Source organism: Taudactylus pleione, unplaced genomic scaffold (assembly GCF_031769625.1).
Source record: "Taudactylus pleione unplaced genomic scaffold, aTauple2 ptg000244l, whole genome shotgun sequence".
Taxonomy (NCBI): domain Eukaryota; kingdom Metazoa; phylum Chordata; class Amphibia; order Anura; family Myobatrachidae; genus Taudactylus; species Taudactylus pleione.
In genome coordinates this window covers 1774754-1790000 of record NW_028284646.1, presented here as the reverse complement: position 1 = coordinate 1790000, position 15247 = coordinate 1774754, and the positions used below count along the sequence as shown (strand labels likewise).

At 41.3% G+C, this 15247-nt stretch overlaps 1 protein-coding gene across 1 annotated transcript in view; it reads left to right on the top strand.

The window, feature by feature from the left end:
• The window catches only part of LRRC1 (leucine rich repeat containing 1), a 197550-nt gene that overhangs the window by 146655 nt on the left and 35648 nt on the right, over nucleotides 1–15247 (top strand). Inside the window, exons 8-9 of the mRNA XM_088479671.1 lie at nucleotides 4410–4554; nucleotides 11069–11187. Of these exons, the coding sequence (XP_088335797.1) occupies nucleotides 4410–4554; nucleotides 11069–11187 (264 nt within the window). The remainder of the gene's footprint in view (nucleotides 1–4409; nucleotides 4555–11068; nucleotides 11188–15247) is intronic.

Below are 15247 nucleotides of genomic sequence, written 5' to 3'. Positions count from 1 at the left end.
CTGGCAGGAAAAAGAGGCAATTTGGAGGTCCCTGTACAAACTGGCTCTATTTTACCTGAGTTGCCCCCCCTCCAGTGTGTACTCCGAAAGAGTGTTTAGTGCAGCCGGGAACCTTGTCAGCGAAAGGCGTAGGAGGTTGCTTCCACAAAATGTGGAGAAGATGATGTTCATAAAATGAATTATCAACTCTTCCAGAGAGACCAGCCTCCAGAACGTACAGAGGGACCTGTGGTTGTGGATTCCAGCGGGGACGAATTAATACTCTGTGAGGATGAGGATGTACACAACACTGAAGAGGGTGAGGAATCGGTGGATGAGGAGGATGAGGATTACATCTTGCCTCTGTAGAGCCAGTTTGTGCAGGGACAGATTAATTGCCAGCTTGTTTTGTGGGGGCCCAAACGAACCAATCATTTCAGCCACAGTCGTGTGGCAGACCCTGGCGCTGAAATATTTGGTTTGTTAAAGTGTGCATGTCCTGTTTATACAACATAAGGGTGGGAGGGAGGGCCCAAGGACAATTCCATCTTGCACCTCTTTTTTTTCTTTGAAAAATTAGGCCCCAAACAGTACATAATTCAAACTGCCATCCTGTCTGCCACTGCAGTGTCACTCCTAGATGGACCACGTGTTTGTGCCGCCCACTCGTTTCGCTTAGCATAGTCATCCAGCTACCTCGGTGCAACCTTTTGGACATAAAAACACTATTGTGAGATGTGAGGTGTTCAGAATAGACTGGAAATGAGTGTAAATTAAGGTTATTGAGGTTAATAATAGCATAGGAGCAGAAAAACACACACATTCTGTGATTTTAGCTGTTTTTATGCTTTTTTAAAAAAAAATACAGATCCAAAACACAAAACCCAGAACCCAAAACACAGAAGGGTGGTTTTGTCAAAACCAATCCAGATCAAAAACACGAAGAAAGATCCAGATCCAAAACCAAAACACGAAAAGTGGCCGGTGCACACCCCTAAAATAAATATATATATATATAGAACACACACTAATACCCTTGGCACGAGGCACGAACACAGCTCATGAATCCGTGACTACTTTGTGCACTTTTATTCCTCCATAATATACTGTACGAGTGGCGGTCCAGCTTGTAAGCCCTCACTGCAATAAGGTGTCTATAAATAAGGAGCAAAACTGCGCCTTCAAGTGCAACATGATAAGCTACAAGTTGTGAACCATATCTAAATTTAAAATGTTTCTCCTATTATCCTACCCTAAAGAAGTTACACCAGCACATTTGGAGCTGTAGGTGAAAAGTGTTGGGTGTGGAGATCCATCTGCCTGATTCCTACTGGATTCTGACATTTCCTTTGTATAATGTCATTATTTAGATAAGATGGTTTTGTATTTAAAGGATGTATGTTAGATACTTGTAGTTTTAAAATACTATACTATCATGGTATTAATGTTTTTTTTCCTTTTCTTGTTCGCTGGATGTGATTGCTAGTATCCTGAAACACTATAAACATCCGGAAGGGTCCTTGTGGAGTGGTTCTATATGGAGTTTGGTTTAGATAATCCTAGATTTTATTATTTTCTGTTCAGGGGCACACATTCTAAATTTGGATTTGTTTCATAATATGTGCTCTGAGACACTTTTGCGTGTATACAGTTTGAGTGTGTGTGTATGTATATATGTGTGTGTGTGTGTATGTATATATATATATATATATATATATATGTATTAAATGCAAATATGGTCCCCTATATTGCGCAAAATTGTATAATACACATGAATGTCCAGGTTTTGTCCGGTTTTTTTTGTGTGGTGCAGCTTTTCCTAAAAGACCTGTTCCCAAAGGTCATTGTTTTTGTACATGGATAAAAAGTATAGGAGGTGCACAATGGTAAAGTAAGTTTAAAACCCAATTCTTTAGTGAAAACAATCAAGAACCACTCAAATATAAATTGGTGTAATATGAAAATATCACAAACAGCGCATTCAGAAATAGGACCTCCGGTCATCCCACATCAGCCGGTACCGCTGGCATCCTTTCCAATCTACCTGCGCTTCCTGGACTGATGACGTTGCAGCTTCTCTGTAATAAGCCAAGCCAAAAACAGTTTTTCATGACAAAAAAAATGTTGCCATGCTCCTACTACTGTTAACTTTAAAAGTTTTTTTTTTTTTTTGACGCTTCTTACATACAAATACACACAATGTGGTGAACAATACAATAAGGGGTATATTTACTAAAGTTTGATTTTAATTGATTTAAAATCGATCAAAATTGATGTGTTTCTGGGGCTAAATCACATATTTATTAACAGACAATTTTTTATTTAGTTTTTTAAGTATTAATAAATGTGTGATTTAGCCCCAGAAATAAAACATCGATGTTGATCGATTTTAAATCGATTGAAATCGGCCTTTAGGGTAAATATACCCCTAAAAGTAATCAAAACAACAATCTGCAGCACGATAACATATGGAATATTAGTCCCTCAAAGAACAAATGTATATGTATATTGCAGACAAGTTAAACACCAACTATAAAAATATAAATATATATGGTTGCTGTTGTCTATAATATAAATTTGCAATTTGATGTACTTCCCCAGTCTATAGATATTGATGGGTGGAGTTTTGCTGCATTTCTACATTTCATAGTGTAACAGATTTTTTTTTTTTATTCCATTCCAAAAAGAGTCTAGGGGGTAAATTTACTAAGAATCGAGTTTGGTTCGAGATTGCAATCTCGCCTGTTTTCAGGCATTTTTTTCATCTCGCAAATTTGCTAAAGGCAAACTCGAGTGGGTTTTTGTAGAAGAAGTTTGGTTCTCTCACCTGTTTCCTTGCCCTAGATTTAAATCTCGCTTTCAGCAAACATCGGTACTTTTTAACATGTCAGAAATACAGCCCGCAAATTGACCAAGAATCGAGATTAGAATCTCGGGTGAGATGCCTGAAAACTCGCAATAAAATTGAAGTTTTAAACACTCACCTCCTGATCAGCTGGTTTTGCAGAAAGATGCAGAAATATTTATTTATTTTAAAATGACGTGAGGTCCCCCCAAAAAACACTAACCAGCCCCGGACTTGGCATCCTGTCCTGGTACCTAAAATTATGGGGTACAAAATTAATAGGGTACCTCCGCAAATTAGGTACCAGCACCAGGCAGGTGGGACAGGGCTGGTTTGAAATATAGGGGAAAAAATTTTGCGTAGGGGTACCCCTATATTTCAAACCAGCCCTGGACCCTTTCTAGCGGGGGGCTGATGCCATGTCATTTTTATTTAAAAAAAAGAAAATAATTTTTTTTACAGTTACAACATAAGCAGCCAGCACATATAGATATGTGCAGACTGCTAGCTCGGGCGAAATTTCCATTGAGAGAAAACACTGCAATCTCAGTTATCTCATCTTCACTTGTAACTCAGGAGAGAAATCTCGATTTGCTTCAACATCGGAAAACTGACTTTCACCAAAACTCGTTTCTTAGTAAATTTGCAGAACCAAAAAAAACAAGCCCGAGTTTCGGCGACGAGATTTCAAAACAAAAAACTTGACCAAACTCGATTCTTAGTAAATTTACTCCTTGGTAGCCAAAGGGATTCAGAGCTTGAAATTAAATGTTAGTTCTGCCTGATCAAATATTCACTGGCTCAGCTACTTTTACTAAAAAGGCTAGCATCCAGTAGTACATGCATGCTGAATGCAGGAGCCCACTATTATATGTGTAACCATAACACTCCTAATGGCTGCAGAAACTTTCTCCTTTAGGTGTAAATAAAATTATGTATTTTTTTAATAATCATACTCTGTATAAATGAATATATACATAGGAAATATAGTGGGTAGGTGTTTGGAATCTGTATGTAATGCCGGCGGCTGAATAGTTGCTGGATGAAATACAGACGCTGAAAGACCTCTCCCTCCCATAACCCTCCCTTAGTGGTGCCTAACCCTAAAACTCCCGGGGTGGTGCCTAACCCCAACCTCCACCCCCAGTGGTGCCTAATCCCTCCCTTCCCCTAGCCTAATCTTCCTCGGGGGTCACCAAACCTAAACATTCGAGCTAAGAAACCCGGCTTACCTTTGTTCAGGATGCCGATCGTCAGGGTTTCAGCATGGGGCTAAAGATAGGCATTGGGAATTTGACGCCTATCTTTAGTCCCAGGTCGGGCTTCCTCTGTCGGGATTCTGGCAGCTGGCACCTGACTACATCCCGTTTGTTTATATGTGTATGTATGTATATAAATAAATAATGTGTGTATATAATATATTATACATGCACTTGGTATATAAAATAAAAATAAGCAAGTTCATACATTTTGATAGCAATATCAATTTTCTACAATACTGTGTTTTATTTTGTATTGTTCAAAGAATGGTATCTAGACTTTCCAATGTTGTTTGTTTAGACGTGTCTTGTTAATTTTGATGCAGGAAATAGAAAGTCTGAAAAACCTGCTATGTTTGGATGTGTCTGAGAACAAACTGGAAAGACTTCCTGAAGAGATCAGCGGTTTGACTTCATTAACAGATCTACTTGTTTCACAGAACTTAATTGAGGTTTTACCTGATGGAGTTGGTAAGAGCTACTGTATATTACAAGATTTGGCTTAGTAGCTTTAGGGTAGATTCAAACAAGTGTACTGCATTAAGCATAGGATTGTCTATCTGCTTTTATCAGTGTTGAAAATAATGACCAATTTGCTTATTTTCAGAGTTTCCCAGATACCTGGGTCTGGTCATCAGGTCCCACACATGTATGTTTTTGTCATGATACAGGCTGCGTGGTTAGTACACTTAATAACCGAATGGAATGATTAGGAAGTTTTAAAAAAAAAAAACATTAGCTGATGTATTCATTTATTTATAAGTGGGAACTTTGATGTAGTTGTATGTCATCGTAGCAGTACTTATTTGTGTAATGCTTTAATATTTCATATTCTGTGTTGAACCTTGTACTTTCAAATGTTTTCTGTGGACATTTAAGTTATTAATTAGCTTTGTAGCTCTACAATCCGTTCCTAAAGTTAGCATTATGACAGTGCCAAGGAATGATGTTCACTCCTCCCTTAACATATAGGAGGTGTCAGAGTTCAGCCGGGGATCGGCCGTCCCTTACCGTCCCACCGGCTTCCTCTGACTTCCCGGGCAGTCGGGCGGCTGGTGCGGCGACGTGGGAGGTGCTGAGCATTCTCCCTGATGCTGGTGTGTCAGGCGGCCTTGTGCGCGGGGATCGGAGTCTCCGTCATGGGGGCCGCCATGACACTTCCTTCTCTGACTAGCCTTCCTTCCCTGACAGTCTGGCCGGTCAGCTGACGCTGTGGACCAATCAGTGGGCTTCCAGGGGTATACATCCGGCTCCTGTGTATCAGGTAGTTGCCTGAACAACCACTGTCGCTGCTAGTGTTATTAGTGGTCTCTCGTTCCAGGTTCCCTTGCTTACAGTGATCTATCCCTGTGTGCAGCTATATTGTCCATCTCACCAGTGCTTTACCACCTCAGCCTGTGTGCAGCTATATCGTCCATCTCACCAGTGCTTTACCACCTCAGCCTGTGGGCAGCTATATTGTCCATCTCACCAGCGCTTTACCACCTCAGCCTGTGTGCAGCTATATCGTCCATCTCACCAGTGCTTTACCACCTCAGCCTGTGTGCAGCTATATCGTCTACCTCACCAGTGCTTTACCACCTCAGCCTGTGTGCAGCTATATAGTCTACCTCACCAGTGCTTTACCACCTCGCCTGTGTGCAGTATACCTCCATTCCACCAGTGCGTTACCATCCCCGCCTGTGTGCAGTATACTATCCATTTCACCAGTGCTTTACCATCACAGCCTGAGTGTAGTTATACGTACCCACCTCTCCAGTGTAATCATCTCTGGCTGGCTCCAGCACCACTACCCACCTCGTTACTGGACTCTGTGGTCCCTACCCACGTGCTACAGTATTTCACCGTGGTGCACTCCTTCTGACCGGCTACCCAGTAGAGTGGATCCGTAGTGCACACTTCCTTGTACCTCAAGTACAGTATCCCGAACTAGGGGTACCACCCCTGTCCTTACGTGCCTCTTACTAGCACCGACCCTTTGGGCCACGAGTGTTCGCCTCTCCTTTTCCCGCAGGCTTTGGTCACCTAGTCAAAGGACCGCGACCTGCTTACGAGGTGGAGCTCAAGCCCATATCCTGATTGGTGGGGTCACTGGCGAACACCATCTCGTGGGTTAGATTCCGCACACTTGACTAGGTCTCGCCAACGACCAAGACCCGTGGATGCGGAGGTCATACATTCAGGTCCCTCTCCATTTCCTCCCGCAGCCTCAGGCCTCAGCTTTCAGAAACCCGCCTCCCAGTGTGACAGGAGGGTATTCTGTTTTGAATGATGTCCTCAAATTGGTTTGGAACAGCGCCACTTCACATCCACCACCATCATCGGTATTTCTTTATTTTTGTTACAGGAAAATTGTTGGTGTTTGGGTACTGTTCTCTACCGCGATGAGCATGTGTCTCCTCTATTTCAGTGTTTTGGTGGTGGTCCAGTCAGGCTGATTTGGATAGCCTACAATCAGACTGGTGTGTTTAATAATGATTTCCTGTGCATTCAGACAGCTGGCAACCAATGCCTAACCAGGACTGGGTAAAAAAACCTCATCCAGTGTATTTTAACTGACCCTGGTTCCATTGAGAGGCCAGCATTTGTCAGTGGCCAGTAGGTCACTTGTAGTTTCTGCTCGTATGCTGTGGCAGACCATTGACTGGAATCTAAATGGCTAATAGTATGTTTTGATCATCCAAGGTCTTTAAGATCAGTTTGCATTAAGTAAAATAAATCAAGCTAAATAAATATACTTTTCTAAGTAAAATAAACAACAATTATGTGCCCCAAAATGAATTTGTATATAAAAATAATACATTGGAATGGAGAGATCATTAAAGGTATATATCAGAGGGAACTAAGGACCTGATTCAGACCTGCTCGATAGGATGCGTTTGCTCGTAGCTGTCTGATTTTCGCATTCTGGGCATGCATGCGCATGCATCGCTGTGTACATGCGCGAACCAGTGCGAGAGATCGGGAAGCGTTCGCTCACTGCACATAGACAGCCCAGCTGAGTGAGCAACAGGAGAAGCTGTTTGTGGTTTGCGACAGGGGCTGGCCATTAAAAACGTGGGAGTGGAGGTGTGAACGCAGGCATGCCTGAGCGTCTTAACGCCATTTCAGAGGCGAGCATAATTAACAGGCAGGCAGCGTCATAGTACACGTCACCTGGCTGTGTTACACACTGAAGTGCTCGTAGTGCTTGCGGTAGTCTACCACAAGTGCTGCGTTCGCTTCCGACGGTACCCGATGTACCGATGGTTGCATACACTTCCTGGAGATGACATGAGCAAGTGGGCGTCTTAAGACAGGGTGGTGGGCGTCTGCATACACAGGTTGATCGCATGCCAAGACATAATTGGCCTGCTTATGCCTTGCCGTGCGATCGCCTGCCTTGCCATCACTTAGCCGAATTTGCATATGCATCCAGCGAGCGTATGCATATAGCGAGCGGGTCTGCATCGAGCCCTAAGAACCCACCCATGTCTCCAAAGTGTTCATCTAAGAAGATTGTTAAACTCTCCAAGTAAGAATGTCATTTTAAATGTATCTCTTATGGGGTATATTTATGAAACCCCAAAAACATCTGTTTTCATCTGGAATTACGACTTTATTTTGTCTGGAAAATGTCTGGAGTTGCGGCTTTCTGCTACGCAAGAGTATTGCTATTCAGCTAAATCTTCCCAAAGCTTTGCAAGGTAGCGATCACATATTTAACAAACATAGCTGATCACTATATAATTTTTATCTTTGTTTAAGAATTGGATTTACACCTGGAGGCTCTTGATCGAAATTGGTGTTAACGGGCATATTTGATAAATAAGCACCTTAATGCTTATATTTGTAAAAGACATGCATAAATATTGTCTGCCTTAAAGATTCAGTTAGTGGCAGAAACCCTTCAAGAACTGAGTGGAAGGAGCACTGAGGGAGGTTATAGATTACCTGACCATTGGCTTGGAGTTTATTAATAAATCCAGTTAATGCATTGGTAGTAAAATTAGTGATGTTATTAACTGCAACTGTTCTCAGGTCCTACCAACAATACATGTGAATTACATCAGCTTCACATAATATAAGTTGAGTTTTGATCATTACCTCTTTAGTGACTATTTGATCATGACTGGGTGAAACGCATTAGAAGACAGGACTAGCAGGCATGCACTGACAGGACGGGTTATCCCAATCGTCATAGGGAACTCCCATCACGTGACACACAATCATTGCATAGTGAAGCTGGCTCACCAGCACAGCGCTAAGCCACCTCTGATGTTCCCGGGCCAGCATACCACTGTGGACCATTCACTGGGAGTGGAGAGCAGCTGGAGATGAGGATTTACCAAATAGATCATATATGGTAAATTCAGTCACTTGTTTATTACTTTAGAATTCATTAATTTGCCAATCAAGAGAGTCAGTGCCATTATTTATAGGTTTATTCTTGGTCTGGCAGCAACGGTTTTTAGATTAGGTGAGAACTGAATAATAGATCATAAATTTAGGGGGAAATTTAGAATAGAATTTGGCCGAGTTTGCATTCCCGTGAGAGCTTCCCTTCAATTTGCAACTCTGATATTTAATAAAGGCAAACACACGATCTCGCACAAAAATAGATGGCAAAACACGAAAATAGGAGTCAATAGACTATTGAACCAACCCAAGAGTACTTTACAATTTCGTAGACAGGAGTACAATTCACGCATTTACTAAGAATCGGGTTTCGAAACACATGCAGAAAACTTGGAGCAGAATAGAGGAATAATTCCATAGACAAAAAACCTTACGATTTCACATGTCTCATTAAGGCTGCTTAGACATGATATGAAAACTCACAAAACCTTTTGAATTTCTGCCACTCAAACTCCAAAAAGCAATGAAATTATGATCTTTAAGGCTGACACCTTAATGTACGTGTTCCTTGCGTAATACAGATATGGTATGCCATGACACCATGTGGTTAACTGCAGATTCAGCACTCACAAATGTTGGAGCTGCTAATTCACAGAATTGTGTGCTCATTGGAATACACACATGCAGTCTGTGCAACTGAGGTCTGAGCAGATCATACAGCTGCACAGATGGGATAAGAGTATGGTGGACGGGGGAACAAGGGCAGAACTATGGGAATCAATGGAGGCGCCTGCCGTCGGGTGCCAGCACTGAAGGGGCACCTCCTCCATAGCCCATAATATATTCACCCCACTTAAGTCTGTTTTATATTAGTGTTTTTGTGCGGGGTATTACGGGCCTGCTGGTACCTGTAGTTCCGCAGCAAAAGCAATAGTTAAAAACCACAGAACACACACACCTTAGAAAAGTACAATTTTATTAAAACATACATGCACACACACATGTACTCACACATGCATACACACTATTTCACATACTCACCTAGTATCCCTGAAGCCAATCTGTCCTCTTCTCCTGTAGAAAATCCAATGGAGTACCTGTAATTAAAGCCTGCTACCCCCCGCGCCTGTAACTTTCTAATTTACCTGAACCATAAAAAGGCCCTACTCTGGCACAATAGCTACCTATCTTTGACACTATTAACCCTGCACCCATCCCCACCAGGAATGCAAGGAATAGCCCTGTTTTTTCACCCCAGGACTGGTTGATATTTGGGCAGTGCGACCCCATTTTATTTCTGGGATCCCCACTTTCCGAGGATTGCCAGCTTTGGGCTGACCAGTTTGGTACTAGTTTACATTTTGGCAGGGTGACCCCACGCTGTATGTCTGTCTGATTTAGTGTAAGGCTCGATCAGCCTGGTGCTGGTTACTGGAAATACGGGGGGAACAATTCTTTTTCCCAAATTTCCAGTACCGGAACAGGCTCAGACATCCAGAGCTGGTTATAGTACATTGCAACAAACAAGCACTGCACACATCTGACTAATCTGTGCAGTGTTCAGCTGAGTTAATCAAGAAGGGGCCAATACTCCTGAACTTGCACATAATATAACACGATCAGTATCCCCAGCAGATTAAAATAGACAGGCAAACACTATTCTTAGCAAATCTGTGATTTTGGTTGCAAAAAACATATTTTCCAGCGAAATTTATTTTCAGCCAAACACGATTCTTAGTAAATTTACCTCTTAGAGCAGTGTTGGCTAACCTTGACACTCCAGCTGTTATGGAACTACATAACCCAGCATGCACTGCTACAGTTTTGCTATTAGGGCATGCTAAAACTGTGGCAGGGCATGCTGGGATATATAGTTCCACAACAGCTGGAGTGTCAAGGTTAGCCAACACTGTCTAAAGCTGGCCACACACTAGACCAACTTACATCCAACCAGCCAACTTGTTGATTGGTTGGAATGAAAATCTGGTAAGGAATGAAAGCAAATGACAATCAGCAATTTGCTCCCAAACGCCGGAAAATTAACAAAAACTGTTGTTTGTTAAATGTTTGATCTAAGCAATTTGTTCAAACTTGTCAGACAACCATTTATCTGTTTTCTGCCATTTAGGAGCAAATTGCCGATCATCATTTACTCCTATTCCTTACCAGATTTTCATTCCAACCAATCAACAAGTTGGCTGGTTGGATGTAAGTTGGTCTAGTGTGTGGCCAGCCTTAGAGTAAGCGAAGAATGATCAGGCCAAAGTTTCTATAAGCTCTGTAGTTTGGTATCTGTAATGTTCAGTATTCTGTAGCTGTCTATTTGATTGGCAGGTGGCTAGATTATGTTTTAGAATCTTATTGGATTGGACAAGAGGAAGGAATTGGCTAAATCGGACATTTACTAACACATAAAATCAATATAATAAAATCATCTGTTAGTAAATTTGTGATTTAGTCCTTGAAACACAACATTGATTTTGATCGATTTTTCTTTGATTAAATCAACCTTTAGTAAATGTACCCCTAATAGTGCAATACAGTTGCCAACATGTTATGGATTTGACAACTCTTTGTCTATAAGTTAGCCCATGATATAATGTGGTCAACTTTTGTGATCTCTGAAGTGCATGTTTGCTGTTAATAGGAAAGCTGAGGAAGCTGTCAATACTTAAAGTGGATCAGAATCATCTCATGCAGCTGACGGAATGCATTGGAGAATGTGAAAGCCTTACGGAACTGGTACTTACTGAGAATCAGCTTTTGGTGAGTGCATGTAACATATGGCAGTTGCAATTCTTTTCCTTTTGCCCTTTGGATTAACTGTATTTTCAATGCAAAAAATGGTCAGATACATGTTTAAAACTATCACTGTTGCTTACATGAGGATGCATTTGCATGTGCTCATAAACAGCTTTAGTTAACATTTGTGATTGATGTTCTACCATTCTCTGGCAGAAATCCTAGTGCTTGTTAACCACTATAATCGATTCGCCCAGTGTCTTTTGAGGACAAGCATGGATTATGGTTCACCACTTGTGCAGCCTGCAGTTTTAGTCATTATTGACATTTTTGTTTTTCTTAGAATTTTAAATGATACTTGCCAAAATGGCAGATGGCTTGAACTAGAGAGATGGGAAATATGCTACCACAGTATATGCTTTAAATCAGGGGTCTTCAAACTTGGCCCTCCAGCTGCTGTGGAACTACATATCCCAGCATGCACTGCCACCTTTTTGATATAACAGCATGCTAAAACTATGTGCAGTGCATGCTGGAATGTGTAGTTCCACAGCATCTGGAGGGCCAAGTTTGAAGACCCCTGCTTTAAATGGTTTTATGTTTGTTTCTAAACTTTAATTTAGAATTCTGCTCCCAAGGTAAGAAGCATGTAGATTTATAGATTTGTTAGGATTTGCACTTCGTTTTGTCAATTCACATTAAGCGGTGTTATAGAAGTAAACTTAAAAAAAAAAAAGGAGATATATATATATATATATATATATATATATATCTCTTCGCGAGGGTTGTCCAAAAAGTAATGGCTAGATGCTCATAACTCTAAAATAATATGCAACATTTACTTGAAACTTTGTCAGTTTGTAGTTTAATATGTCTGCTAGCTATATATGTATTCTTGTTTAGGTAGTCCAAGAAATACTATGGAATCCAAGATGAAACGAAGAGCCATCATTGAATTTCTGGAAAAAAAAAGGCTGCAGTGCTACAGAAATCCACAGAAGACTGACCAAAGTGTATGGTGAGCATACAATTGACTATAGCAATGTCAGAAGGTGGATTAAGTTTTTTCAATCGGGAGAATCGTCCATGTGCGACAAACCTCGTGGTGGCAGACCATTAACTGCAGTGACAGCAGAGAACCAACACAAAGTCGATGTCATGATTCAGAAAGACCGTCGTGTGACCATCAGACCATCAGAGATATCAGTGATGAACTTGAATGTAGCCATGGCACTGTAGAAACATTAATCAATGATTTGGGATATCGTAAAGTGTGTGATAAATAGGTTCCTAAGCAATTAACCAGGGAACATAAGGCCCAGAGGGTGGAAGTGTGCAATGACCATTTGACCAACTTTGAAGCCAACTGAGACGTTTTTGGAAAATGTCATTACAGGAGATGAGACCTGGGTATTCCTTTATGACCCAGAAACAAAGGCCCAATCAAAGCAATGGAAACACCCAAGTTCACCTAGGCCAAAAAAGTTTAAATCACAGCGATCCGTAAACAAAGTTATGGCCACATTCTTTTGGGATTGCCGAGGTGTTATTCTCATCGATTACTTGGAACCAAACCAATCAATCAACAGTGATCGATACATTATTACAGTTAAGAAGCTGATAGAAGCCATCCGCAAAAAAAGGTCAACAAATCCACTGTCAAATGTCATCTTACACCACGACAATGTCATACCTCACACTTTGATGGCAACATCTGCAGCCATTGCCAAAATGGGGTGGGCAATAATGCCACATCCACCATAGAGTCCTGATTTGGCCCCTTCTGACTTTCATCTGTTTGGCCCTCTCACATACTGTCTCCGAGGTCAGCATTTTGAAGACATAGAGGTTGTTAAAATCGTCATACGTTCCTGGGTCAAACACCAACCACTGGAATTTTTCCAAAGTGAATTCACAGCTTGGGTTGAGAGGTGGAGAAACTGTTTGAGGGCGGATGGTGAATATTTTGAGTAGAGTCATTCTGTTACGAAGACTTCAAAGTATTTTACTGCAAATTTTCAAATCTGTATGTATAATAAAATTTTAGTTGTGAGCATTTAGGCATTACGTTCTGAACTACCCTCGTGTAATATATATATATATATATATATATATATATATATATATATATATATATATATTTTTTTTTTTTTAATTTATTTTGTATAAGTGTTCACTCTAGGTCCGGCGGCAGGCAGAGCCCCGGGCCTAGAGCAAGGGCACTTCTGTGCCCGAAACGGGGTCGTGGGCAATGAAAAGGGGGCATGTCTTTATGACGTGCCCTCTTTTCTTCAGTCTTGGGGGCGTGCCCAGGCATGCCGGGCAGCCCCCAGCACACTGTGAACGGATGCCGGGTGCATGCTCCTGGCATCCATTCACCGGTGGTGACTGCTGCTCTGCCGGTTTCCCATCTTGCGGGACACTGCGGCCCGTGGGTGGAGGACAGAACCCGCAGGCTGTTTCAGCGGGACGCCGCGCTGGAGGGCAGGGTGCTTTCTGCCCTTGAAACAGCCTAGCGGGAACTCTATCGAAATTATATATATATATATATATATATATATATATATATATATATATATATAATATATATATCTCCATCTATATCTGGAGTACCCGGCGTTGCCCGGGATTTTAAGAATGTTTGTTTACACTCCTTAGGCAGGCCTCACGAAGGGTGTGACAACTGATGCCTCCAGTAGTAAGCCCCCTGTAATAGTGCCCCCATTAGTAAGCCCCCTGTAATAGAGCCACACGAACACACAAAAAAAACACAGTACTTACCGTAAGCCCCGATCCTGCGTCTGCTGCCGTCCGCTGCTCTTCGTAACTATGGGAGAGACGTCATGACATCTCTTCCATAGTACCCGTGGGGGAAGCCTGACGCTGGAGCTCAGGAGTGAGCTCCGGCGTCCGCTGCTCCTCATTACTATGGGACCGACGTCATGACATCTCTCCCATAGTGCCTGTTGGGGGAGCCGGATGCCGGAGCTCAGGAGTGAGCTCCAGCTGCCGATGCAGGGAGTCGGGTGCTCGCTGGTCAAATTTCAGCGGGCGCCCAGCAAATGGAGACCCATTCACCAGGACTAAAGTCTTAGTCGCCATGGTGACCGGAATTTGTTGAGCTATATATATATATATATGTGTGTGTATGTATATGTATATGTATATATGTATGTATATGTATATGTATATATATGTATATGTATATATATGTATATGTATATATATGTATATGTATATGTATGTATATATATGTATGTATATGTATGTATGTATATATATGTATATGTATGTATATGTATGTATATGTATGTATGTATATGTATGTGTATGTATGTATATGTATGTATGTATATGTATATATATATATATATGTGTATATGTATATATTTATTTATTATAGTGTGTATATATTAATATATATATATAAACTAACAAGCTAATAAGGTCACATTCAACATAATTAAATATGGAGTATTGTAGTGGCTTAGAAGGTAATCACATGATAAAAATAATACAATAGTACATAATTCAATATAATGTGGACATAGATTAATTAATTAGAAATAAATAAATACAAGTAATGGATTAAAGGAGGATATCAGCTTATCTGAGTAAAAAGGAGTCAAAGTTCATGGGGTAAGAGACTGCTACTCCAACGCATTTCGTGCAGGAACATCAAACGCATTGGTGGTAGCAGTCTCTTACCCCATGACCTTTGACTCCTTTTCACTCAGATAAGCTGATATCCTCAAAGTGTACTAGAGAATATGGGAGCAACTTTAACTGCACTGGAATTAGTTTTAAACACGTACCAAAGTCACAGATAAAGCACAACAGAACTTGGAGTGAGAAATTGCTGTGGCCGCTGCTTCGAAGCACGGCCTACTCAGACGCACTAGCACACAGATGTACAAATGTCGCAGCTCAAATTGGTCAGTGTAATCTAGCAAAGTAGTTTTGTGTCTCCCAGTTTTTATCCACATGAATAAGACACATGTTTTGAGCAAGAAAGACACTCTGCGTGGCCAATTCACCCATGACCTGTCTCTGAGTTGGCCTATTTGTCATGACTGAAGCCACA